We start from the raw sequence: 26,306 nt of genomic DNA, 5'->3' as shown, positions 1-26,306 counted from the left end.
GCTTTAGGGTGTTTAAAAAGCCTGGGGCAGATTCTCAGCTGATGTAATTTAAATTAATGGACCTATGACAGTATATAAATGACAGAAAAACAAAGCCAGCAGAGCTCAGTTGCCTCCTTCGGAAGTGTGAAGTTGAACTTGTGAGATTAACCTGACTGATATGAGCTAGATAGGGTAAGACGGCACTGAGCAAAATTCCACCACACCCAACTCTAGTTTCCTCAAGTGAAGTTCCGCCGCTCAAGAGTTATTAATTTTAATTGTGATGACTGGTTTGTGCCAATATGTGCATGTTGCTGTACAAGACAAACACCCTGGCAACCCCTGCTCCAGGAAGCTTTTTACTGAGACATGGATCCGTTAGGAACTGGGATGAGGCCAAAGTCACTTCACGTGCTTCTTTCTTCAGAAGCAAAGCTTTCTGCTCCTGATTACTCATAGAGCCTTCAGAGCAAAAACCAATACACTCTGCAGCCAAACAGCATGAAACAACCACCCAGAAAGAGTTGCAAATTTCCCCTTTTCAGCTTAATTAGCTGTTAACTTTAAAGCCTAATAACTTTCACAACTACTCCTCATACAGGAAATATCCATCTCTCATGTAGTAGGATAGAGTCATCAAGTACTGATGTTCCATTCATTTGAAAGGACAGTCCATTAAAAATAAGGTTGTAAGTTTTTCATAGAAAAACAGCTAAATGTTCTTTTGATGATTTGCATACATAAGACTTCCCAAGGTCAGCTAGAATATATTAGGCTCTTCTGGTGCCATGTGAGAGATTCTGTGGATTGTTCAACAAAAACTGGGATGCCAGCAGCACAAGCAGCTCTTTATTACGGTGAGTATTTCTGAGAGAGCATGTGGGAGAGAGAGAATGAGTCTGAGACTCCTCATGACTGCTGACTCTAAAGGCATAAAATGTATTGGAGGAGCAAAAAAGTAACAGTATTATCAAGCACAAGCAGAAAGAAAAAACACCCCAAAAAATCTTTCAAAAATTCCCCCACTGATTTCTATTTTCCTCCCAATAACCTTCTGCTAATCCCAAAGCAAGATTTTTGTTTCTTTAAAACAGGGTGGAGGCTATACATTCCCCTTAGGAACCCAGCTGTTTGTTTCCTTCAGAGAGTTTCCCCCATTTCCAGATGTGAGATTTCTAGCATGTCTTTCCATTATTTAAATCTGTACAGATCATTTTATGCCCCTACCACTCCAACATGGTCTTCAGGATCCAGCTACTCATCAGTAATACTATAAACTCTGCAGGCCCCTTTGTGTCACGCTCACATACTGGCAAACATACCCACATACTGATGTTCACACTGAATATTTAATTCCATAACCCACAGTTTGTTTGTGACAGGATCTACTATTTGACTTACCAAACAGTATTACATTTTAAAATATTTAAACTGTTGCTGGATGAGTTTATGGGGATACTTGTTCACAAATCAATGCAGAGTGTACATTTTATGGCACACAAGTTATGCTGGACTGTGGTGACACCTGTAAGTTTGCCTAACACTTTCCATTAGGAGACCCTGATTTCAGTTGTTTATAATTTTGCCAATCTTTAACCATTCAGGCTGAAATTTTTCATGCCTGAGGCAGAATTTTACATTCAGTAGAAACGATTCAAGCTATTTCTGGGAATGAGATAAGGGAGGAATTAAGTAGTTTTGCCAATGTTAAAAGTATTTTCTACCAGCTCTGGTGTGCCTCCCAGGTTTGGAGTAGGAACATGAAAATTGGCACATGGATTATCCTGGCGTCAGAGAGATGCCTTTTGCTGTCCAAATGAGAACCCATGCATATTTGGCCAAATGATAAACCTCTAAAAATTACCATTTGTACATGCCCAGTAGAACTTCTTAGAGGTTTGTGGCTACAATCTCTGAACATTCTATCCACACTGAGCATAACTCCAGCCCTGCATAACTTCCTACATCCCAACTACACGGCGCATGCTCCTGGGCTAGGGACAGTACTGCAGCTGCCACCCCTTTGGCCTAGGAGAATGCAGACGTTAAAGTAAGCAGAGGTGAGGGGGGCATACAGATCTGCTTCCTGGTTTGGGAAAGCTCCTCTTCTTCTTCAATTTGCTTTAATCACAGGGGCACTGGGCACCAGGAGGAGACAAATCCTAGTTTCACTCTTCCACTGACTGTAAAGTGTTAATAATTCTTTACACTTCACAGCCCTTATTGTTGAGCAAAGCCTCATACCCCTACCTTAGGAGGTGACCAGATTTCACTGTCCCATTTTACATATGAGGTAATGGCACAAAGTCACCTCTGCCAGAACTATGAATACAACCAAGAGGCTGCTCTAATTTACTGCAGCCTTACCTGCCTGCCTATGAGCCTCTCCCAAGCCCCCAATTGCTGTAGAGTTCCACAAATCAGCCACTTCCTTTTCTTTCCCTTGCATGTCCCTACATCAGCGGCTATGAGAGGAACAAAATGGGGCTGATTACACTGGAGCATGGTAAAGGGGCCATAGCAAGGACTAGAATATAGCCCCAGGTCTCTAGTATGGTAGACCTAAGTCTCATGCACTTGGGCTCACTGCCCTTCAGAATCAATGTGCCAAATTTGTATTTGGCTGTGCTGTCTAACCACTAGGTCACACGCTACCTTCCAGAGACAGGGACAGAACACAAGATTCTCTACATTCCTTTGCTGTCTAGCAAAGTTTTGTAAGTCACTGGCAAAGTGTATGTCACATGCCTGTAGTGGGTGGTCTACAGACAGGATAATAGCCTAATGCTTCTACTAGTTACTCATTAAACTGAAGTAGCAAAGGTCTGTGTTATGGATCTAAGGTCTTGGATTCCAGCCAGACCAATGATTCATGCAGGAAGTCAATATGGTTCCATAAAATGGGAGTTTGGGTTATTCAATTCACTAAAAAAAAAAAAAATCTAAAAAGTCACAAGTAAAAAACGTTAAAAGAATGTTAAGACTGCAAAAGAAAAGTTGGGAAATGTCAGAATTAACAACTTTAATTCAGTTCTCTTGTGCTCTTAATGTTCTTTTAACACAGCTTTCTGCATATAATATATATAAATATATAATGCAGTAAATATCACGGTATGCCATGTAACTATATGTAATGTTCTGGCTAAAATGCTTTGCCTCACACATGTAATGCTGTAGGCCAAGGCTTTTTTCAATCAGACCAAGCAATGCGAAAAGTTAGGCTAAGCCCAGTCATGCCCTCGTCTATTTAAAGATGCGTTTTAATGCTGAACTCGTGCTGCCATTCAAGCTTTCAGAGTAACCCAGTATGGGATTAGTGCATTTTAAGTACTGTTCAAAGCCAATGGAAAAGAGGCTTCCAAAGGAGCTGATCTTGTTCCCAAACAATCCATCTTGACTGGAACAGAAGTTGGCTGCTCAAGTTCACAACCACTCAGGACAGATCCCTCTCCCTTCTCTACATATGTCCATTTAAATTCTAATAATAATTTGCCTGTGTACTTCATAACATAGATACTAGTTATACACTCAGCAAGCTTCAGTTTTAATTACTTTATCTAACTGAGAAACATCTACTAGCCATAAATTCCAGTACAAGATTAAAAATAATATAGTACTGTAATTCATCAGTGTACATGTTTTAAACACTATTTTATACACACTCCCTCTTCATATCTAGATCTTTCATATTTTGTCAGTCTGTTTTTTAACATCTCATTAAGCAGCTTATGTTCTTTGGCTGATGTATATGAGTCAATTCATCTCAAGCAGATTAGATGGCAATTTGTTCCTGTTTGCTGCTATGAGATAACAGGCAGCTAAAAATCAGAAAATTCTCAATACAGCTAGACTCGACTCCATTTTTCTCCAATTAGCAAGTATTTTGGAGAAAAAATTCATATAGTACATAAATCTCCCATTACAGGCTAACATACTAAAGCCAAAAAAGTTTCTTAGCAAATCTCTGCATTTGTAGAGGCAAATCAAATTTTTAATTTTACTACTGTATCTATACACAGGTAATTAGATTCTTATATGCATCAGGTTTAATGAGCCATTTGGCAGTTTTAACTTAAGAAGTGTAGGTGCAATAATGTACACATTGTGCAGTAATATCTGTGCCCCTGATGTTGGATGGGAAAAAAGGATTAACTATACTGCAAGTGTTCCAGTTTTAGTCTTATAGGGACAACAATGATATTGCATAGATTAACATTTGTAAGTTATATACCTATTGACCTTAAAGGACTGAAAGTGAGGAACAGAAAATGATGAACTACTTACATTTTCAAAATTGTATGTGGTATGTCAGGAACAAGCACACCTGCCCTATCAGATGAGGAAATGTTATTTGTCTTACACCTGTACCATGTTTACTTTAGCTTTCACTTTATTTTGGATCTGTCAACAGCTCCAGCATATTACATTACTTCATACAGAAATAGTATCACAGCTTCTAAACAGCAGTTTCTGCATTGCTAGACACTTAACTAGATGGTAGATTTATACCATTGTTCATACTTAGTTTCTTAAAAAAAGTAAGTAGTGGTTCACCTCTAAATTGGTGATAAACATAGTATGACCGAAAATAATGCTATAGTAGTGAGGGTCAGTTTTTTAAAGGGCACCATCCATTCTTTTCAAAGGCTAGATAAAGATTTACTGAAATTCCGACTAATTTGTGTCTTCCTGTGATGGGGTATGCCAACCCCACACTGAACAGGCCAGGGTTAACGAACTGCTGTGGGCCCACTCAGCCAAATCCCACTACACCTGCACTCACTGCCAGTACCAAAGGGTCAGTTAAAATGAGAGAAAGAGAGTACAGTTACTGGCTGACCAGCAAGGAAAGCAGACCTTGCATGTCCTTCACGCCTGGAGGAAAGGACCAGCCCTGCACTCCTGCAGGGACAGTGAACTGTCAGAGCCCTCAGGAGAATGGGAGGCCTGGCACAGGACTAGTGAGTTTGTTTTGCGCTATTCTTCTGTTTTTGATTATAAAAGGCTATTCTCCCAGGCTGGGCTACCTGGCAGATACTTAAGACTGTTACAGGGACTGCTGCACTGAAGGAGTACGGGGAAACTGCTTCAACGATCTCTTTCACCCTGTTGTTTTTCTTGAATACTCAAGCGCATGGTCACATTTCCTTTTTGTAGTAAGTTATTTGAGCAAACATTCACAAGCAACATCCAAAGATAAATCTGTGTCAGAAGAGGAATAAGAATTTCAAATATGATTGGCTATATTTCCGTTTTTAACAAATCAGAGTCGGGAATCACCCCACCCTAAGCAGTCCCCTAATCATTCTCTTATCTAATTTCCTGTTTAACAAACAATATGAACAATAAACAATTTTTAGCTAGTTAAGCAGAGAAAACGCAACAGACTGTAGTGTCTAACAATATGCCAGCGACATACTTCAGGTAGGTTTATGCAATATGGTTTGGTACAGATTTTCAAAACTGTATGCTACAGAGGCTGGAAACATGCCCTCTTCTCCATCACCACAGGATAGATTTGACAATATAAAAAAGGAATTCACAGTGAACAGTCAGACAGTCAGCGCTGCACCTGATTTGGACAGTGGGGGCTGAGATTACTAGCTTTTCCCACCATCATTTTTAAGGTGCTGCTGTCATGTATCCTTTCTAATAACAGTAGGATCCATTTCATAAAAGTTTGCACAATTTTCCACAAACAGAAGTAAAACAACATCAATTCGTATAGCAGAAGAGCCTCTTGAAATTAAAAGGCTAACAGCCGGGAGAAAGAAAGATAGCAAAGACTAAGATGAATGCCCCCTCATCAGCACATAAAGAGTTTTCTCTTGAACACTGTTTCCCATGAAATAATATATAATAAATACTCATGTGATGGAAAGAGAGAATGAATTTGAGAGAATAAATTATTTCCATTCTCTGCCACATGTCCCCCTCTCCATTTAGGAAGTCCAACACCTACCCAGGCCTTCAAAAAAAAACATAATGTACCTCTTTTGAAAGGTGAGCCTGTTCCTTATGCCTATAAAAACAAGTTGATGTTTCATTTGTTGTGCATCTTCTGCAGAACTACACAGAGTTGAAACTGAAAATGTGAGGCATAAGGACAACTATGCAAAAGACCACAAGTGAATAAAACCCCCGGCTTTTTATTTGCAGATTTTGGAATGCCCCTATGTTGCATAGGTTTTGCTCTTATGTACCATAGAAATTGCTTTCATGATACGAACAGAAAATCAATGTCAAGTAAAGCATGGGAGGAAGTAGTACTGCACAACTTATCACACATGTAGAGGTAAATATAATTAAATGTTCTTTTGACTCTAGAATGCTAACCAACATAACTGATAAATAAGATGTGTTTAATTAAAAACTATAGAGCACTAAAACAATCACAGTCTAGGTACCTAGTAACTAAAAACCAAACCTTCTAGGGCGAGAATTTGTTCATGAACATCTAAAAAACAAGACTAAACACTTCCTCCATAGTCAACAATCAAGCTATATCCCAGGGAATAATCATGCAGGTGAAAACTGAGGAAGAAGAAACTGATTCACAAACAAGGATACAGAGTAAAGAAATAGCTATTTATGACAAGGTGACATTCCCTGGGCAGCTGGCAAATCTGCATCCCCCAGGAACTCTGCGATGCTCAGAAAAAAAGCCTTTGGAGCTTTGGCATTCTGTCTAGTACATGTGTGTGTTCCAACAGAAGTGATATTTTCAGCTCAGAACTAAAAATCCAGTCAGGAAGAGACATGCACATTGATACTGTTGCATGTTCTCCATGTTGCCAAATGGCCAAAAATGGACAATGATGTCCAGTCACTTGACGGATCTATTTCTGGACACACCTGAATCTTTGATTATGTTTAATTCCTTTAATGGAGAGTTCAGCTTTGTGACCAGGAAAAGAATCAACTCGAGAACAGTTTGTATAAAAAACATTGGTGAAGTGCTCTTTATTCTAGAAAACGTGAAGGCTTCCCTGGTCTTCAGGCCTTTTGTGCAAAAGACAAGGGTGGGAAATCTATTCAGCTTTCTAAGAGAAGCTGGATAAATGTTTTTAGTTATGGAATATTAAAGTGATGGTTTAGATGCTTCTAAGACTAAGGAGCTAAGCAAAAACATTCCCCATGCTCTTGTTTTAAATACCCTGAGAAACCTTCTATGACATACCACAGCAAAGACAGTAAAAGACCTGAAACAGGAACACTGCAAAGTCAGAAGTTTAGAAGAGAAGCTCACCCAGCACTTCGTGTTTAACCACATATCTTAAAGATCTCTCTGTGCACAACTGCTACAGCTCACATCAGATGAGCTACATTTGATGACAGCCTGCAGATGATGAGCATAACTGGGGACTAGCTATAAGGTGAGGGATCCAATACTATGGAACTTGCTTCCTGAAGTAGTCTACCACTGGATTGCTAACCTTCAAAGTATAAGACAAGACATCTTTTACGTTCAAGCATTTACATGATAATACACTGTCACTGGACTACAGATGATCAGGCTGTTTACTGAACACAGCTTATGCCACAATGGTAGAGTCATAGTGTGTCAATAAATTACCTTGGAGAGCTACACATGTGGTGTAAAAAGCATATCAGTTAGCTTGACTCAACTTCTCTCACTGCAAGCATGGATGAGAGAACCTGGAAGACAAGCTTATTTTTGATAGGACTGGTAGAAATGCCTATTATTAAGATTACCTGACACTTGGAAGGACCAATATGTGGACATAAAGAATCACATTACAGCCAGCCTCAACCTGTACTCTAAAATTTACCTATGTATATTTTGTGCATGAAATCCACACATTGCAGTTCCATACAGATATTTGGGCATGCAAGCATTGGCCTGCTAAACCCAGGGTTGTGAGTTCAATCCTTGAGGGGGCCACTTAGGGATTTGGGGATTGGTCCTGCTTTGAGCAAGGGTTTGGACTAGATGATCTCTTGAGGTCCCTTCCAACCCTAATAATCTATGATTTTACTTACTTATAACCTTGCCAAACTAACCATTTGGGCTGAAAATTTCCATGCCACATGTCTGCCTCAGGCTGAAATTTTTTTTTTTTTTTTTTTTTTTTTTTACTTTCAGTCAAAATGGTAGAGCCCTTTCTGAGAACAAGGATAGAAGAAAATACTCTGTTTTCCCCATGTTAACAAATGCTGGTGATCTTTTATTTAATGTTCTAGTACCACCATGTTTTGGATCTGGGACTCAATTTGGTAGAGGGTCTATGCCCATCAAAATCTGCCTAAATTTTGCAAAGTTATACACCTTCGAAAAATCTCCGTTTCCACATACTCAAGAGAGGCTTGCTAGAGCTGAACAACTAAGACTCTGAAAAGGGGTTGGCTCCTAATGCCGACCACACTGTGCATGCACCATCCCCACAGAGTGACTGAGCATACCCCAGGCCACAGCCACATGAGTTTAGAGAGGCTCTCTCTGTAATGGCTGCTCCAGGCTGAGGTAGGCAGGCCACTCATCTGGTATTAAACAGGACAGTCAGACTTTTCTAGGGTTTGTCCCCCATTCAGTACTCTGACAAAACCAAACATGTTTTTGTCCGATATCAGGTGGGGGACGCCCTTTTGAAGAGCATGTCACTTTGCCCCCACCAGCACGACCTCTCACACAAGGTTCTGGAGGTGGAGTGGCACACTCTTAAAGTGACACCCCCTCATCTGGTGTGACCTTGCATGCACCATGCATGTGAGGTCAGACTGGGGGGGCTCTTAAAAATAGCACCTCCCCATGCATCAGGACTTCACCCACACCATGCATCCAAGGTCATGCCAACAGGAGCAGGTCCATGCTATTCCCAGAAGTACTGGAATGTCCGGTATTCCGGGAAGAGGTGAGTGGCCACCCTAAACCGGGATCAGGCCAGGCACTGGGAATGAGAGCAGGGAGCCTGTCTCCAGTGCTCTCACTGATCACCCTGCTGGCATCCAGGCAGTGCAAAGGAGGAAGCAGCCTCATTCAAATACAGAAGGGCAAAAAATGGACTGGGGAAAGGGAAAGGAGGAGACTGGGACAAGTAGTCTGGTGAGACTGGGTTGTGAGGGCGAGAGAAGCTGGGAACTGGAGTGGGGATGGGATGCTGGCACTGGTGAGGCAAGGAGACTGGGCCAAGAAGCCTGAGGAGTGCAGACTGGGACTGCGTAGGCAAGGAGAATGAGAATGGGGTAGGGAAAGTTTGTGGGAGATGGGGCAGGAGGGGCTCAAGCCTGGGGGAAAGGACAGAAGAGTCTGTACACAATAGAGCCCACGCCCCTCCAGAGGCTGGAAAGGATTCCTCAGCCTCACCATTCTTCTGCTGTCAGTAAATATCCATGGACCTTACATCCTCCTGTGGTGCTGGACCACATAGAGGATGAATACTGCTATCAGTTTATAGCGGGGCTGGGGCTGGGGCAAGAAGCCTGGACTGATTGGGGAAAGTAGGCTCAGCTGTGGCCATGCCCCAGTCAGGCCCAGCTGGCCCCTATAAGGGGCTGTGAGCCAGAAGCCCAGTAATTCTCCCTCTGCTTGTAGAGGGAGAAGGGCCTGGCTGCAGGGACCTAAGCAAGACACCTAGATTGGGAGCAGGGCTGGGGAAGGGCCAGAGGAGCTGGGAGCTCCAGCCTGGAAAGCCCCAGGCTGTAGGCCTGACTATAGGCCAAATAGGTGCAAGGTTGCAACGGGGCAGCCGGTGGGGAGGTAGAGGCAGCAGGTCTGAACCCCTTTTCCTGTGATGAGCAGCTTATACTGCAGTCTGCCCCAGTGAACAGGGGCTAGATGGAGACTGGGCAGTAGCCAAGACTGAGGCAAAGTGGGGATAGTGGGTGGGGGTTCCCCTGGGAGGGGGAGACCTAGAACTGTAGGGGTACTGCCAGGGGGCAACACCCAGTTAAAGGGGAACCAGGGTTCTGGGAGGGACACGGGCGCCAGCAGTGGTGGCGAGGCACCGGCCTGAAGAGGGCGCTCCAAAGGTTGGATGCTAATTCCCGAGGACAACCAGCAGGAGGCACTGCTGGGTGAGTCTGCGCACGCTTACACAGTTACACTATTAGTTCAAGGGGCAGAGGGCTGTACAGTAAATATAAATATTCCAACCCTCCCGATCAGCCGCAGAGGTGTTAATATGCTGCCACACAACAGAATTGTTTTTCAGTTTGCTTTTTTAAAATCCTAGTAAATTACACACACACAAACCTATGTTAAAACTGCAAAGTCAAGCACTCAGCAGTTAGGACAGGCCAGAATTAAAGTTGCCTTTGCAAACTTTATTTGGCCCCTCTGTGTGAATGCTTTCCAATACAATCTTTAATTACAGGATCACACACTTTTTTCAACAGGACCCAGGCCTTGTTCAGTGCACAGGATGGATGGTGCTCACTAAATGAGGAGAAAACAAACTGTTGAATAACTCTTCATTGTTTAATGTGTGGCCCTAGGCTTTATTTACAGTATACTGTTCGGACCCTGCTCTGAAGACAGAATTATGAATTTCCTCAGGCATTTCTGTGGCGCTCATCACTATGATACCCAACTGCTCCAGAAACATGAATTTATCATCATAAAATCCCTGTGAAATGAAGGGGTGGTATTATCCCCATTTTACAAAGAAGAAGCTCAGGCACATCAAGATTCTGGTAAAAAGTATCAACTAATTTTGGGTGCCCAATCTGATTTTTAGGTGCTTAGAATTATATAGCACACACTTCAAGCCACAGCCCCCACTATGCAGTTGTGAGCACTCAGCACTTCTACAAATCAAACCCCAGGGTCTCAAGTTGGGCACCCAGAAATTGAGGAACACGCAGTTAGTGACCACCTGTGAAAAGTTTGGTTTAAGCGACTTGTCTATCATTATACAGGAACTTTGTGGCAGAGGAAGGAATGGACTCTACTTCCTCAGGAGGGCATTCAACTGTCTTAACCATGAGACCCTCCTTTCTGTTCCTGCAGTCCCCTGACTCAAACACAATACACCTTCCAACTTCTGCAAGAAATGAAGCAGAGGTCTTACTCACTACAGTCTGCCTTACCACACAACCCTGATACATCCCCAGAGCAGGTCTGCATGGATTGCACCAGAGTGTTATGGGAAAAATAGGATGTAATCATGTTATTAAAGACTGTATCATGCCAACTGTGCACAAGGGGTTCCAAATTAAGGTTACCCAGGCAACCTTAATGCTGATATTTCCCAGCTTTTTAGTGCCTGACTTTACAACCTTCACATTCTTTGAATGCAAGGGATTTTTTGTGTCGTGTTCATAAACTCCTGACACCTCCTGCATCCAGAGTATGAAAAACCTACTTACCAATAGCAAGCAGAAGTAGCTTGCCCTGGCAAGCACAAGAACCTTCAGCATAATTTTTTGCTGAAATTAAGCTATTTTATATATATATATATGTGTGCACACACACAATACACAGACACTTTGGCATTAAATGGCAAGATGCCATGAGGCTGGGATATTTTCTAAGCAGCAGAAACTTACAGTATACAGCATTCATCACCTCCTACTATATGGCACTGACTTTCCTTGTGTGACATAAAAATAGCTATATTAGAAGTAAATCTAGCACTACTAAGCTCCCTATGCTGAAGAGAGGTGGGGTTGCATGCTACACATAAATTGCAATGAAGAAAAGTGAGGTTTGTGAATGACAAATTGATTTTCACATTATGATGATGCAGAGAAGGCACCTCAGAGAGACAATGTGCTCATGTTCAAAGCAGGGAAGAGTAAAGACCACAATACTCATTCACGCAGTGCTGGTGAAGAAGTGAAGGATTAAATTACTTGCCTCTGGGGCAGCATGTATTTCACACAGGTATAGCCATATGTAAATGGTTTTTAAAAGTTGTGGTTGCAGAGTGAACTGACACAGGGCTACCCTCCTAACTACAGTTCTCTTCCAATGCCCCTACTGCTGCTCATAGCTTATCCAAGCAGAAGAGTTAAATTAATAAGATTCAGATCAGTTCAGAAATGTGTGGGCAGCAGTGTTATTGATAAAAATCATGTCCATTACACCCTGCATCTTGGGAAAGCTACCAGCAATAGAAGCAGTAGGCACTGAAGTAGTTCCAAGAAGCTAAGGGAGTAGAGACGAGTAACAGACACAAAAACCTCCATGACAGCAGCTAGGAGACTCAGCGGCAAAGGGCGGGGCGGGGGGTGCTGCACTCTTCCAGCAGTGAGATGGGAGAATTTCAAAAACAGCAGGTCCTACCGATCAGAGGCTTGATACTAAGGTGCTTGTCCTGGTTTACTCTTGTAAACATCCCAACACTTGCCCCCTTCCCAGCATGTGGCATTCAGTGCTGAACTTCTCACCAGAGTACTGCCCCAGAGCTTGATGATAGATACTCCACTCACATTTACTACATTGACCTATACGTAGTAGGCGAATGGTAAATTGACCCCTGCATGTCCCTGAGCAATTTGTGAAATGTGAATATACAGGTCAGCGAGAAGAGCCAGATTTTGCTACTGTCTGTGTTGGCAAAAAATATGATTGTTGCTGCATGCAAGAGTATTTCTGTATGAGAGAGCAACATATGATAGTGAGGAGACAGAGACTTGTCTTCGCAGTTGCTGAAAATAGGGATCCTGCTAATTTATGACTTTTGACTCTCACCAAGAACAGCACTGAAAGTAGCAACATGGTCAAACCTCCAGTGAAATGGATTAGATTATCTTGGTCTTTTACACCTCTTGATTCTAACATCAGTTTTCATTTGTGTGGTTAAAAAACAAACCACCCACACTTCAAAAATCATTAACAAAATCAGATTATTATTAGTTTCCATGCAGACAGAACATTTCTTGGGCACAATCTTGACAATGAAGTTGTACAAGGTTATTAAATTTGTTTCATTTTTATAATCAGACTGTTCCTTGGGCATACAACTTCTAAAAAAGTGTCAGAGGAATAAAACTGGAGACAAACTAAATAACTAAATATCAATACATAATAAAAAAAAATCAGTTTTGGCATCCCACAGCAACAAGAACTGCAGTGAACCCTATAGCGTGTCTGGTGTAAATAAATGTTTTCCCTTACAACTCTGACTGGATCTATTAATTATCTGAATGTTAGAAGTATGTAAAGGGAAAGGTCTCAAATATTCAGACAGCGAATTCTGCAGTTTAAACTTTCATCCTAGTTCTCAAAGCAATAGGATGATGTCAGTTCACAAATAGCTTAAGTAGCAAAACTAGAAGTTGGTGGTAGTTGTATCAGGCTACATAACAAGCCTTTCAAAAGAATATGAAGTAACAGAACTAAAATGTGGTTGGCAAGATGCCACAAGGCTGAGATATCTTCTGAGCAACGGAAACTTACAGTATACAGCAATTCATCACCTCCTACTATGTGGCACTGCCTTTCCTTGTATTAAATCAAAAATAGCTATAGTAGAAGTAAATCTAGCACTACTAAGCTCCCTATGTTGAAGAGAGGTGGGGTTGCACGCTACACACAAATTGCAACGAAGAAACCCGGGTTTGGGAATGACAAACTGGCTTTCACATTACGATGATACAGAGAAGGAAAGACAATGTGCTCAAGTTCAGAGCAGAGGAGAGTAAAGACCATAGTACTTATTCATGTAGTGCTCGTGAAGAAGTGAAAGATTAAATCGATTGCCTTCTGGGGTACCATGCATTTCACACAGGTATAACCAAGATCTTCCATGGTGGTGCCATCTAGAGTAACATGTTTTTTAAATCTCTAAGTTACACACGTACACTGTGCAAACATTGAAAGATTTTTCTAGACAAAGTCAAAATACTGTTTTGGGACTGAGCTGGGTTTTTAATTTAATAAAGCTAAGCATAGGAACAGAAACATCAGCCTACTTCCAATAATTTGACCATTCACACAATTAGTCACGGGTGCACTGATGACATTGAAGTCCAAAACTGACTCTGAACCTTCCCCTCCCCCACCCTTTCCGGGGGATGAGAGTAAAGGACACCCAGGACCTTGACTTAGAGATTGTCCATACCTCTTTGATAAAAAATTATTATTAAAGTGACCTACCACCCACCTTAAGACATGCAATATTCTAACCAGTGCTGAAGAAATCATAATGTGAAGCTACAGAGCTCCCAATGTCTAAACTCCTTCACTAGCTTGCTTAGAAAAGGAATCTAGCAAAAAAAACACCTCTAATGCTACCTGATATTTCCTAGATTACAAAGCCAGAAGTGACTATTGTGATAATCTCTCCAGCATAACATAGGCTATTGGATTTCCCTGAATTAATTCCTGTTTCAATTAAAACACACATTTTAGAAAGACATCCAATCTTTATGTAAAAGTTCCTGTGATGGAAAATCCACTACAAACCTAGTAAAGTGTTCAGTGTTTAATGACCCTGTTAAAAATTTGCAACTTATTCCTAGACTAAACTTATCTAGCTTCAATTTCCAATTCCCAGTATCCTGCATTCCTTCCAGACAGGCTTCAGGCCAGAGACATCACTTGTTACTCTGGCATGTAACTTCATCTGTTCGTAAACAAGGAAAGTACACCCATAACCCTCCTGCTGAACCTCTCTGTAGCACTCCCTATAGATGTTCACCAGACATTGGTGGCTCACCTCCAAGAAGACGCAGAGGTGAAATGTAATGCCCTGAAATGGCTCTAACCAAACCCAGACAATTATAATGGGCAACTGTTTCTCAACTTCCAAAACCTTCACCAGTGTGTTCATGCAAGATTCAATCATCTTCATGTTATTCCACATCTACATGAGCTTGGTGAGACAATACAGGCTGAACTGCCAACAGCATGAAGATAATACCCAGCTCTATGTCTAATATAACTTTTACATCTAACAAACAGCACCATCTAAGCAACTAGAAAGCAGCACCTGAGCAAACAATGTTTGGCTAAAGCTGAAAGCAAGCTAGACTCCGGTGATACTAGTAGGAAGAAGGAACCACTCAGAAAAATCTGCCCCCTCTGTAATATCCTCACCTACGGAGGATATTTGTCCTCACGCTGAGGCCTTGGCTTCACTTGTGCGTTATAGCGCAATAAAGCCGCCAAGAGCACTCTACCTCACTCCCCGTCCACACTGGCAAGGCACGTAGAGCGCTCTGACTCCACGGCTGGAGCGCTCCTGGTACTTCACCTCCTTGAGAGGAATAACATTTGTTGCGGTCTTGCTGGAGTGCCGCGGCGTCAGTGTGGACACCTAATGCACTCTGATTGGCTCTGATTAGCCTCCAAAAGTGTCCTACAATGCCTGTTCTAGCCACTCTGGTCATCACTTTTGACCCGCCCTTTAAATTCCCTGGGAATTTTGAAAATCCCCTACCTGTTTGCTCAGCCAGGCATGGAGTGCTCTCAGCGCATCTTTCCAGGTGGCCATTCCTCCACGCACCGGGCAATCCCCAGTATGTAGCAATGGCAGGGTGCTGGATCTCATCAGTGTTTCGGGGGAGGAAGCAGCGCAGCTGGGACTGCACACTAGCCGTAGAAATTACGATACCTTCAGGCACATATCGAGGGCCATGATGGACAGGGGGCCATGACCAGGATGTGGTGCAGTGTTGGGTTAAAGTAAAGGAACTGCGGAATGCCTACCACAAAGCCCGTGAGGCTCCAGTGCTGCCCCCGCAACCAGCAAATTCTACAAAGAGCTGGATGCGATATTTGGGGGTGATCCCACCTCCACTGCAACGACCACCATGGACACTACTGAGCCCAGCACAGTGGAGGGGGGGAAGCGCGAGCGACGGTGCTGAGGCTGGGGGAGACATCCTGGAATCCCTAGATGCATGCAGCCAGGAGCTCTTCTCGAGCCAGGAGGAAGGCAGCCAGTCGAAGCATCCAGTGCTTGGGGAAGGACAAACAACAGAGGAGGTTCCTGGTAAGTGACTGTCTTTTTGGGAAGGAAGTTTTTAGGTATGGGCTCTTTGGGTGAGGAATGGGGACCATTGCTGCACACAGGCAAGCTGTGTATGGGCTAGGGCGGAAGCCGCATTGTAGGAGAAGACCCTCCCTTGCTTCCCTGGTCTCCCTCAGCAGTGAGATATCTTCCAGGACGAACTCCTGTGGAGAATCATAGAATATCAGGGTTGGAAGGGACCTCAGGAGGTCTAGTCCAACCCCCTGCTCAAAGCAGGACCAATTCCCAACTAAATCCTCCCAGACAGGGCTTTGTCAAGCGTGACCTTAAAAACCTCTAAGGAAGGAGATTCCACCACCTCCCTAGGTAACCCATTCCAGTGCTTCACCACCCTCCTAGTGAGAAAGTTTTTCCTAATATCCAACCTAAACCTCCCCCACTGCAACTTGAGACCATTACTCCTTGTTCTGTTGGACAGTGTTCAGTGTAAGTGCCCCCTGTAGCTGTTGGCTCTTCCCAAGACACAGAAACCCAGAGGAGAGTACAGCCGTGAAACAATCAGTCCCATGGACCCTGTACTTACTCACCATTTCTGGGGCTCCCATGGGTTGTGCGCGCTCGCTTTGGGACAGGCAAAGTATGGTTTCTGTGATTGCGCTCCTTAAGTGCAGGGGAATCATTGCTCTGTCTGGTGCGTACAATGCTGCCTCTGTTAAGTGTTGCATTTTGCCTGTATAGGTGCAACCTTGAGATCTCAGCCGTCATTCTTATCACTGGCCGACAGACTGAGAAGACTCAGGACAAGGCCGCGTAAAAGCAAAGAAGTCATGCAGCAGTTTGTAAACAAGAATCGAAAGGCACAGAAGTGGAGGGAAGAGCAAAAGGAGGACCCACCAGGAAAACGCGACACACTGGCCACAAAGCACGGAACGGCTGATTAGCATAATGGAGCGCCAAGCAGACTCTATCCAGGTGCTCGTTGCCATGCAGGCAGAACACTACCACGCTCACCCCCGCCCTGTAGCTCGTCCCAAAACACTTCCCCTTGTGCCCCCATGTACCCTCCAACCCACTTTCCCCAACATCCGGGTTCTTACCGTCTCCAGCTGCCTCCTACACCCGTAGCTTCACAACCCACCCACGAAAACTATGACCCTTATCCACTGCACTCAACCCCCCTCAACATGCCTTATAGCTATCCTGAATGCAGCACTCAGTGCACAGCACTCCAGACAGGATTCGAGAATATAAAATCAGGACATACTCAAGCCTATGAGTGAACCGGTCCCCACCCCACCCTCTTACCCTTTTGGGGTTTCTGTGTTACTTTGTTTTTTTTCAATAAATGAATTTTCTTTTCAATAAATGGAGTTTTTTACTTTGAAAACATACTTTATTAGTGCATAAAGCAAAATATACCTTAGCCCAGGAAAGCAACAAGCACTGCAAGTCAGTGTACCAAACACAGCCACTGCACTTAACTCCTGTGCAGAGCACCAGACATTACTGGTGGCTTTCAGCCTCAAATTGCTCCCTCAAGGCATCTCTAATCCTTGCAGCCCCACACTGGGCCCCTCTAATAGCCCTGCTCTCTGGTTGTGCAAATTCAGCCTCCAGGTGTTGAACCTCTGAGGCCCATGCCTGAGTGAAGCTTTCACTCTTCCCTTCACAAATATTATGAAGGGTACAGCACACAGATATAACCGCAGGGATGCTGTCTTCAGCCAAGTCCAGCTTCCTATAAAGAGTGCGCCAGCGGCCCTTCAAACGGCCAAAAGCACACTCCACAGTCATTCGGCACCAGCTCAGCCTGTAGTTGAACCATTCCTGGCTGCTGTCCAGGCTCCCTGTGTAGGGTTTCATGAGCCACGGCATTAAAGGGTAAGCGGGGTCTCCAAGGATCACAATGAGCATTTCGACTTCCCCAACGGTGATCCTCTGGTCTGAGGAAAAAGTCCTGGCCTGCAGCTTCTTGAACAGGCCAGTGTTCCGAAAGATGCGTGCATCATGCATCCTTCCAGGCCAGTCTGCGTTAATGTCAATTAAATGACCACGGTGATCCACAAGCGCCTGGAGAACCATGGAGAAATACCCCTTTCAGTTAACGTACTCAAAGGCTAGGTGGGCTGGTGCCAGAATAGGAATATGCGTCCCATCTATCTCCCCTCCGCAGTTAGGGAAACTCATTTGTTCAAAGCCATCCACAATGTCATGCATGTTACCAGAGTCACGGTTCTTCTAAGCAGGATGCAATTAATGGCCCTGCAAACTTGCATCAACACAAATTCAAGCGTCAACTTTTCCATTCCGAACTGGTTAGCGACCAATCGGTAACTGTCTGGAGTTGCCAGCTTCCAGACTGCAATAGCCACCCGCTTTTCCACCAGCAGGTCAGTTCTCAATCTCATGTCCTTGCGCCGTGCCGGGGGAGGGGGGGGGGAGCTCAGCACACAGTCCCATGAAAGTGGCTTTTCTCATCCGAAAGTTCCGCAGCCACTGCTCGTCATCCCAGACCATGTGATCCCACCACTCAGTGCTTGTTTCCCAAGCCCAAAAGTGGCATTCCACAGTGGACAGCATGTCCATGAATGAGACAAGCAATTTCGTGTTGTATGCGTTACACGACTTGATGATATCGTCGGACTCCTCGCTGTCACTTTGGATCTTAAGCAATAATTCCACTGCCAAACGAGACGTGCTGGCAAGACTCGTCAGCATGTTCCACAGCAGTTCGGGCTCCATTCCCAAAGACCGAAAGGGAAGACAAAGCGCACTCTGCACAGAAACCGTTGAAAGATGGCTCCAAATGTGGACGGAAACACAGGGATTGCTGGGATGCAAAGCAATGCATCACGGGGCGTTGGGACGGGATCCAGAATGCCCCACACCCCACGCCCCCTTCCCACAAGCCACAGCGCCAGAATGGGAAGAGGCGCTCTGTGGGATAGCTGCCCATAATGCACCACTCCAAAAGCCGCTTCAAGTGCCGCAAATGTGGCCACACCAGTGCGCTTGCAGCTGTCAGTGTGGACAGACTGAAGCGATTTCCCTGGTGCACTCTCCGAAGGCTGGTTTAACCCAATGCGCTCTACATCTGCAAGTGTAGCCATGGCCTGAGACAGTTAAGTTAGTGCACAGCCTGGAGTCTGTTTGTATCCCTCAATCCTATTGGATGCCAAACCACATATACTTCCTAATGCAACTAGCCAGAAGATCGTGCTGCTTTCTATCAGACACAGACCCAGCCACAGCATGAGCCTCACGACCTCCACGCTTGATTACTGCAATTCATATCTAGGAATGAAGCAGACCAAAGCTCCAACTAGTACAGAACACAGTAGCAGTGCTAAGCTCATCTGGTTAGCAGCACAGGTCACAGTGAACAACATCCCTTGACTGATAAGCAGCAGCAGGAAGCCACAAATCGTCATGAGGCCTCGCTCCCTCTTAACATCCAATAATTAAACAAATGGAACAAATACAACTATTTACAGTAGAAACAGGTGCCAAGCAGAATAAAACCTCAGGTCTTGATCCCAACTCACAAGAACAGAGATTCGGTCCAGAACTGGAGGCGTTCCTGACATGCGTAACACAAGATTTTTGTGGGGGAGGGGGAGGTTAAATCCCACTATAGCAGTCTCAGATTTTACCATTTCAGAACAGATTTTTTTTTTTTAAATAATAGCTCCTCCTGGCAAAAGTAATAAGGAAAATAAAGACATCTACCCTAAGGAGTCTGAGCATTAGAACTGCCTGGGTGTTTGGTGATAATGTTATCTAGCCTAGAGCTATTGGAAAAGACAACCAGATTACCACTTTGCAAACCACTTCTGCTGAAGTCTTCCTCCTTGTAGTGCATGAGTGTAAAGATACCCACGGTCAAGTAATCTGTAAGAACTGAACCAGGATGTCTGTATGTAAAAGCATGAGTCTCTACTGCTTGAGCTAAAGGAGCAGGCCCCACTATCTCTGAGACAGCAGATGACAAACATCCATACAACGTACAGCAGCTAGAGGAGACAACAAACCACTAGCATGAGGGTTACTAAAGTGTTAGCAGGTTATAAGAGGATGCTAGTGGTTCCTAGTGGAATGAGCTATAAATTATCATCCAACCCAAACTAAAACTACCTTCCATTTTAAAAGCCACTACAATATAGTGTCAAAACTCCTATAACTAATGCAGCATAAGAGAGGTTGAGATCCTATTTAAGAATGAAGACAGGATCACACTAGAGCAGAGGTGGGCAAACTATGTGGCCCGCGGTACACTCCTGCCTGGTCCCTGAGCTCCTGCCCCAGGAGGCTTGCCCCCGACTCCTCCACGCTGTTCCCCCTCCCCCGCAGCCTCAGCTCGCCACGCTGCTGGCACAATGCTCTGGGCAGCGGGGCTGCAAGCTCCTGGGACATCACAGCTGCAGAGCCCAGCCTGAGCTGGTGCTCTGTGCTGTGCAGTGGCATGGCTGGCTCCAGCCGGCACCTGTCCTGGTGCTCTGGGAAGTGCGGCTGTAGCCCCCGCAGCCACCAGTGCTCCAGGCTGCAGGGTAAGGGGGTGGGGAATGGGGGGGGGGAAATAGAGGGCAGGGGAGTTTGGGGTGGTGGTCAGGGCAGTCAGAGGGCAGGGAACAGGGGGGCTGAATGGAGGCAGGGGTCCGGGGGGGGGCAGTCAGGAAGGAGAGGGGGTTTGGATGGAGCGGCAGGGGGCAATCAGGGGCAGAGGTTCCAGGGGCGGTCAGGGGACAGGGAGAAGGGGTGACTGGATGGGGCAGGGGTCCCAGAGGGGCAGTCTGGAATGAGAGGAGGGGTTGGATGGGTGATAGGGAGCAGTCAGGGTGGGGGTTCCGGGGGTGGTCAGGGGACAGGGAATGGGGAGGTTGGATGGGGCAGGGGTCCTGGGGAGGATAGGAGGTGGGAAGCAGGGGGAGGATAGGGGGTGGGGGCCAGGCCATGCCTGGCTGTTTGGGGAGGCACAGCCTCCCCTAACCAGCTCTCCATACAATTTCCAAAACCCAATGCGGCCCTCAGGCCAAAAAGTTTGCCCGCCCCTGCACTAGAGCAAAAACCAACTACCATACTTCTGATTTAAAGGGACTCCCCATCATCCCTAAAAAAAAAATTGTCACTCTGAAAAATGTTTGCCTATTATTGTTACAAGTAAATCTAAGTGTGTTATGAGAGATTAGAAATAAAATTTCTCTTTCCATTGTCTTTTCTTTGTGCATTTGACAGTGCTTGTCTATGGACAGTCTGTGTTGCTATTTCCCCTGTCGCCCCCTTATTTGCATGGGTTTTTCACACAACAGCAAAGGAAAAAATATTGTGAAGATATAGAAAATGCAACTGTGAAACCATAAAAACTTTAAGTGGGACTCAGGGCCCGGTGCAATACCTGCAACTATTTAACTCCCTCCTCCCCCACCCCACCCTTTTTTTTTTTTTAATATGGTTAGATTTCAAGTTGATGATACCCCTTCTCAAAACTAGGTGAGAAGGAAAGAATCATCCTCAGGACCACTCTCTCCCTTCACAGCAGGGAGGCAGTACAGAACAAAGTTGCTAGTTCCTCTACGATAAAACTCTAGTATAAGATATTCCCAGGCGAATAACACAGTTCACATTATACTGCCCTTTAAAACAACGACAGACATGTAATTTACAAAATGCTGCAGGATCAAAATTCTGATAAATCACAACCTTAGCTGTGCTCCTTATCTTCACTCACTTCTACACAGGCCCTGGAGACCACAAGTCTATCCTCAATTCCAACAGCAGGCTCTTTAGTTATGAGGCTATAACCCATGTCAACCTTTCCAGCCCACACTGGGAACACGAAGTCTCCATCACACATCAACAAGTGGCCAATGTGGACTAACGGAAGATCTTTGTGTTGTTGGGGTGTAATCCCCATATTGGAAAGGGATCCAAACTTTTTCAGCATGAAAAGCAAATTTCAGAGATAGCAGGTAGTTGGCCATCAGCAACATAGCAGAACAGGTGATATTGGTTCAACTAAATTCCCTGAGGATACATGAAACTGAACTCAGGGAATTAAGGGTAGGTGGAAGCCATTTAGATTGTAAACTCTTCAGGGAAGGAACTGTCTCTTATTCTATGTTTATACAGTGGCTTATACAGGGGCACCGATCTTGGTTAGGGTATCTAGACGCTACCATAATACAGATGATGATAATATAAATAAGATGGCACATGCATATTCTATGGTACAAACAGGCAGTCCAGCAGGGGCCAAACAGCCCTCTCTTGGTCAGAGGTAGAGAAGCAGAAGTAAAGCTCACAGAAAGATGGTTACTCTAGTGCCTGCTTCCCACAGAGTAATTGAGGGTGCGCAGAGAGAAAGGGGTCTCAAGACTACAAGTGGAAGATGGGCAGAGAAAGGAGGCAGAGGAATTGATATGGATACTGGGACCTTAACTGCTATTTACATTTTTGGTTTTTTTCCTTTTAGACAAACACTTCAGGTATTGTTTTAAAAGGCAATACATTCTCCATCTTATCTTTGTTTTAGAATTACTTTAGGAGTTTTTTCAAAATGGAAAAAGCACTTTGTGCTCTTAAGTAAAAAATGGCTTAAAGAAATTTGCTGGGGACTTTTTGAAGGTGCTTTTTACTCTTAGTTTGTCTCTGCTGTGCCTACTTTTCTCACTGCCCTGAAGAAGAAACCCTTCTCTTGCTTAAATGCTCAGGGTCTAACTGATCATCATATGTGATGTCAGGAACTCGGCAGTGAACTAGGGGGTGGGGGTTGCCTTCCCCTGCAGCAGGGAGTGCGGGTCACGTGCCAAGATTATCTGGGTATATCTTACTTAATTCCTTGGCATTCCTTGGCACTCTGACATTGCTGCATCTTGGTCCCGCCTATTCTCTGCCTGTGGCCTATTAGTCTTCTGTGGCTGTAATATTTTGGTCTAATTCTGATTGTTGGGTTTAGTTTTTGGGTGTTGGGTGTGTTGCTGGCCTGTGATATGCAGGAGGTCAGACAAGATGATCTGGTAGTTTGTTCTGGCCTTAAACTCTATGGCTTTGATCTGCCAACAGGCTGTATCATTCACTTCTCTGCCTCACTGCAGGAGACTGAAATCAATTTCCTTTGAAGGTGCCAGTCAATAATACCCTCATGTAACACCTCAAAATTAAATTCAGCTGCATGAATAAAATAATTATTGGTTGTTTACAGAAAACAAATAAGAGACAGTATGTACAGTATACTGGACCCCTGGAAATGAGATACAGAACATCCCTTCAAGTGGGCCCAATTTGTCAGTACTACCTAATACACTACATGAAAGAAAAACCTTAGTACGCCCAAACCTTTGTCTGTCTTTTCCTTTCAGAGCATTAAGCACAACACTTATCCAGTAAGAATGCACTATTAGCTTAAAGACTAGTTCATGTAGCCTTTTACAAGAGGGTAGCATAATTACAATAGGAAGGTATCATTAGCGTGCCATCAAAATACATATTAGGTTCAGTTTAAGCCAGCGTTTATCAGCCTGGGCTCTGCGGGCTCTGCTGATCAACTCAACTCCTCTCCCTGACTCCCAGCACCTCCTGCATGCCAGGGAACAACTGTTCCGCTGTGTGCAGGAGGCGCTGGGAGGGAGTGGGTTCAGGGCAGGGGCAGAAAGAGACAGGGAAGAGGAGGGGCAGGGGGGAGCAGGGGCAGGAAGAGATGGGATGGGGGTGGGGTCTGGAGCAAAGTGGAGGACTTGGGGATCCGCAGCAAAATTTTAAATCAAAATGGGGGTCCTCAGGTTGCTAAAAAGTTTGAGAACCACTGGTTTAAGCTATGTTTCTTTTGAAGACAGTCTAACGCACAAAGGTTACATTTTCCTCCTTTCCTATTATTGTTTTAGAATTAACATATGCCAATGTGCACCTGGACAAACAACTTTCTGGCATTCATTTCACTTCATTTGGTTCTCTACAGATTCTAGGGAACATCTTTCATAGAACTTAATTAATATGCTAATGAACAGATCACCATTTCAGTTCCATTGGACAACCATAGCCCCTGAATTAGTGCAATAAATTAGGAGACATACAATTTTTAGAGTCAAATACATATTTCATCAGGCAGTTAAAGTTGGACAGGTTTATTATAACTTCTCACAAATCTACATTTTGTCATCAGCATTCATGAGGAATACAACCTCTGCTGGTGGAGTCTATAAACTTTCATGAAACCCCAAATGTGATTGTAATCCACATGAGCAAAGCCAAACAAAAATATGTAAACACTCATTGAAATAAATTATTATGCCAGAAGACTGGTGGGTAGCAAACCTTGTAACTAGAAGGTTGATCCTGGGAATTACTGTGCAGTAAGTCCCTCTTACTGAAGAGTCATTGAAATGATAATTAAAAATAGGATTATAAAACACCTAAACACAATATGATACGAAAAAGCCAGAATGTTTTTCATACAAATAAGTGACAATAAGAGCGCATCTGTCCTCTGCTGGAGACCCTGTGCTGCTCCAACTGCTTATAGGAGATACAAAAGTCCTGCAGACGGCCAAGGTAGAATTTCCCCTGTGCAGGGCCAACACAGCTCTAACTGCCATCGTTGGACACTACACTCACACATACACACAGAATTAAGGAAGGGGAAATTAAAGTTTATGGCCCTGAAAGAAGATATGTTTTGAAGGAGGAGAGTAGAGGAATGGCAGATCAGAGGTATGCAAAAGGCAGCTAATATTTACAAACCTGATACTTCATCATTGACTATAGAAAGAAATGTTTCTAAAAGTAGTATAATTTATATGCAATTACAGCAAGTTTTATTGGCAATTTGGAAGAACGTGGCCATAATCTCTTCCATCAGTAAAAAAGTTACTCACATTCTCCCTACACCTTCATACATGCGTGTCTCATCCACCAAAGTCATAATCTCCGTATCAGTGAGGTGTGCATGCTTTTTCGTCCTGTTTAGTTGTTCAATTTGTATATCTGCCAGCTTCACCTTTTGCTGTGTGTCGATAACCTTGGCCTGCAGTTCAGTAAAAGCCTAACGAAAAAAGTAGGCAAGTTACAGTTATTAAATTTTGACCTTGAATGTCATAACTTTTGCACAGGTAAGTTAAGTTTTACTGGTCCAGGAGCATCAAATAGCACTTTTGGACATGGTGCAGCTGTTTTCATTTTGGACTCAGAAAACTCAGCAACAGCTAACTCATGTGCAGGGCTTTATAAGCAAACTGCCTCTTTCAGCTATAACGACACCAGGGATTCCAAACACAGACATGCTTCTGGACAGAGACTGTCAGCTCCAGGATCTGCCCTCCTATGTGGTGCACATATATGTTTTTAAGTTGTCTAGCAAGACTCATTCTTAGTGATTTGCCTCCCTTCTGGGGCACTGGACTGCTCCTCTTCACTGGAGATGCCTGGCCTGACTCACTTCTATCTGCTCTCCAAGCTTTCCCCTGGCCACCTACCAGTGCCCACTCCCTTCCCTGACAGCTCTGGTTCCCTCCAGGTCAGGGCTGGGGAAGCTCGCCCTGCCCTGCCCTGCCCAGCACCAGTGGGAGGGAGGGGCACAGCTCTACTCTCTGCTGGGGAGGGGATCAGCCGTGCGGCCGGACAGTGAGGGAGCTTTGCAGGGAGTGAGGTCGAGTGTCTGTCTGTCTGTCTGTCGGGGGAGGGGAGTCTCTCAGATGCCCACGCTCCCACCCCTCCCCCGGCTCCGTGCTCTCCGCTGCGCGGCAGGTCTCACACGCGGGGCCCGGCTCCTGCCAGCCCCGGGACACCCAGCAGGGCTGCAACACAGCCGAGCCCGCGCGGCCTCTGAACCCGGGGAGCAGGGCCCTGTTGCGGCCTCCCTCCTGCAGCCACCCAGGCTACAGGGAAGGAGGCTCCCCGCGCGCGCACGCAACGCTACGAGCGAGCCCGGCCGGTACCTTCTTCAGCTCCAGGTCCACGGGCGCCGCCATTTTGCCGACCTCTGCGCGTGCGCATTCAAGGCAGCGGGACCTAATCCAGTGCGCGTGCGCGGTGAGCCTCTGCGCCCCCCCCATCACACACCGAACCGCAACCCGCGGGGACTCCAAGACAGTCCTGGAGGGTTACCGGGAAGCCAGTGTCCCTCTTGGAGTACTGACAACCAGAACTGCAGTGCAGCAGGGATACCACCCAGATCCACCACCTGCAGCCATCTGAGCTACAGGAGAATCACCCGTAGCTGTCTGCAGTATGGGGCCTCTGACACATAGTTGAGCAGTTCTTCTAACTCTATCCCGTAGAAAGTGGTGTCCGTATATGCTAGCCAGGCCATTGCAGAATTGTATTTGTGGTAGACCCAAGCTTTGCTCACTGAGATGAATGGTTGAAATTGCAAATTACCAACTGTGCAGACTATCAAGAGACCAAATAAAACATAAAGGATATCTCATCACATTATGTGTATGTTCATGTATC

At 44.8% G+C, this 26,306-nt stretch overlaps 1 protein-coding gene across 1 annotated transcript in view; it reads right to left on the bottom strand.

The window, feature by feature from the left end:
• PFDN1 (prefoldin subunit 1) overlaps nt 1-25,938 on the bottom strand; it is a 59,355-nt gene extending 33,417 nt beyond the window's left edge. The window contains exons 1-2 of the mRNA XM_045025997.1: nt 25,790-25,938; nt 24,731-24,897 (exon numbers count right to left, since the gene is read on the bottom strand). Of these exons, the coding sequence (XP_044881932.1) occupies nt 24,731-24,897; nt 25,790-25,906 (284 nt within the window). The 5' untranslated portion in view covers nt 25,907-25,938. The remainder of the gene's footprint in view (nt 1-24,730; nt 24,898-25,789) is intronic.
• Nucleotides 25,939-26,306: the final 368 nt, after the last annotated feature.

The sequence above is a fragment of the Mauremys mutica genome, chromosome 8 (genome assembly GCF_020497125.1).
Source record: "Mauremys mutica isolate MM-2020 ecotype Southern chromosome 8, ASM2049712v1, whole genome shotgun sequence".
Taxonomy (NCBI): domain Eukaryota; kingdom Metazoa; phylum Chordata; order Testudines; family Geoemydidae; genus Mauremys; species Mauremys mutica.
The sequence above is the reverse complement of the archived record's forward strand: the minus strand, read 5'-3'. Positions and strand labels throughout refer to the sequence as shown.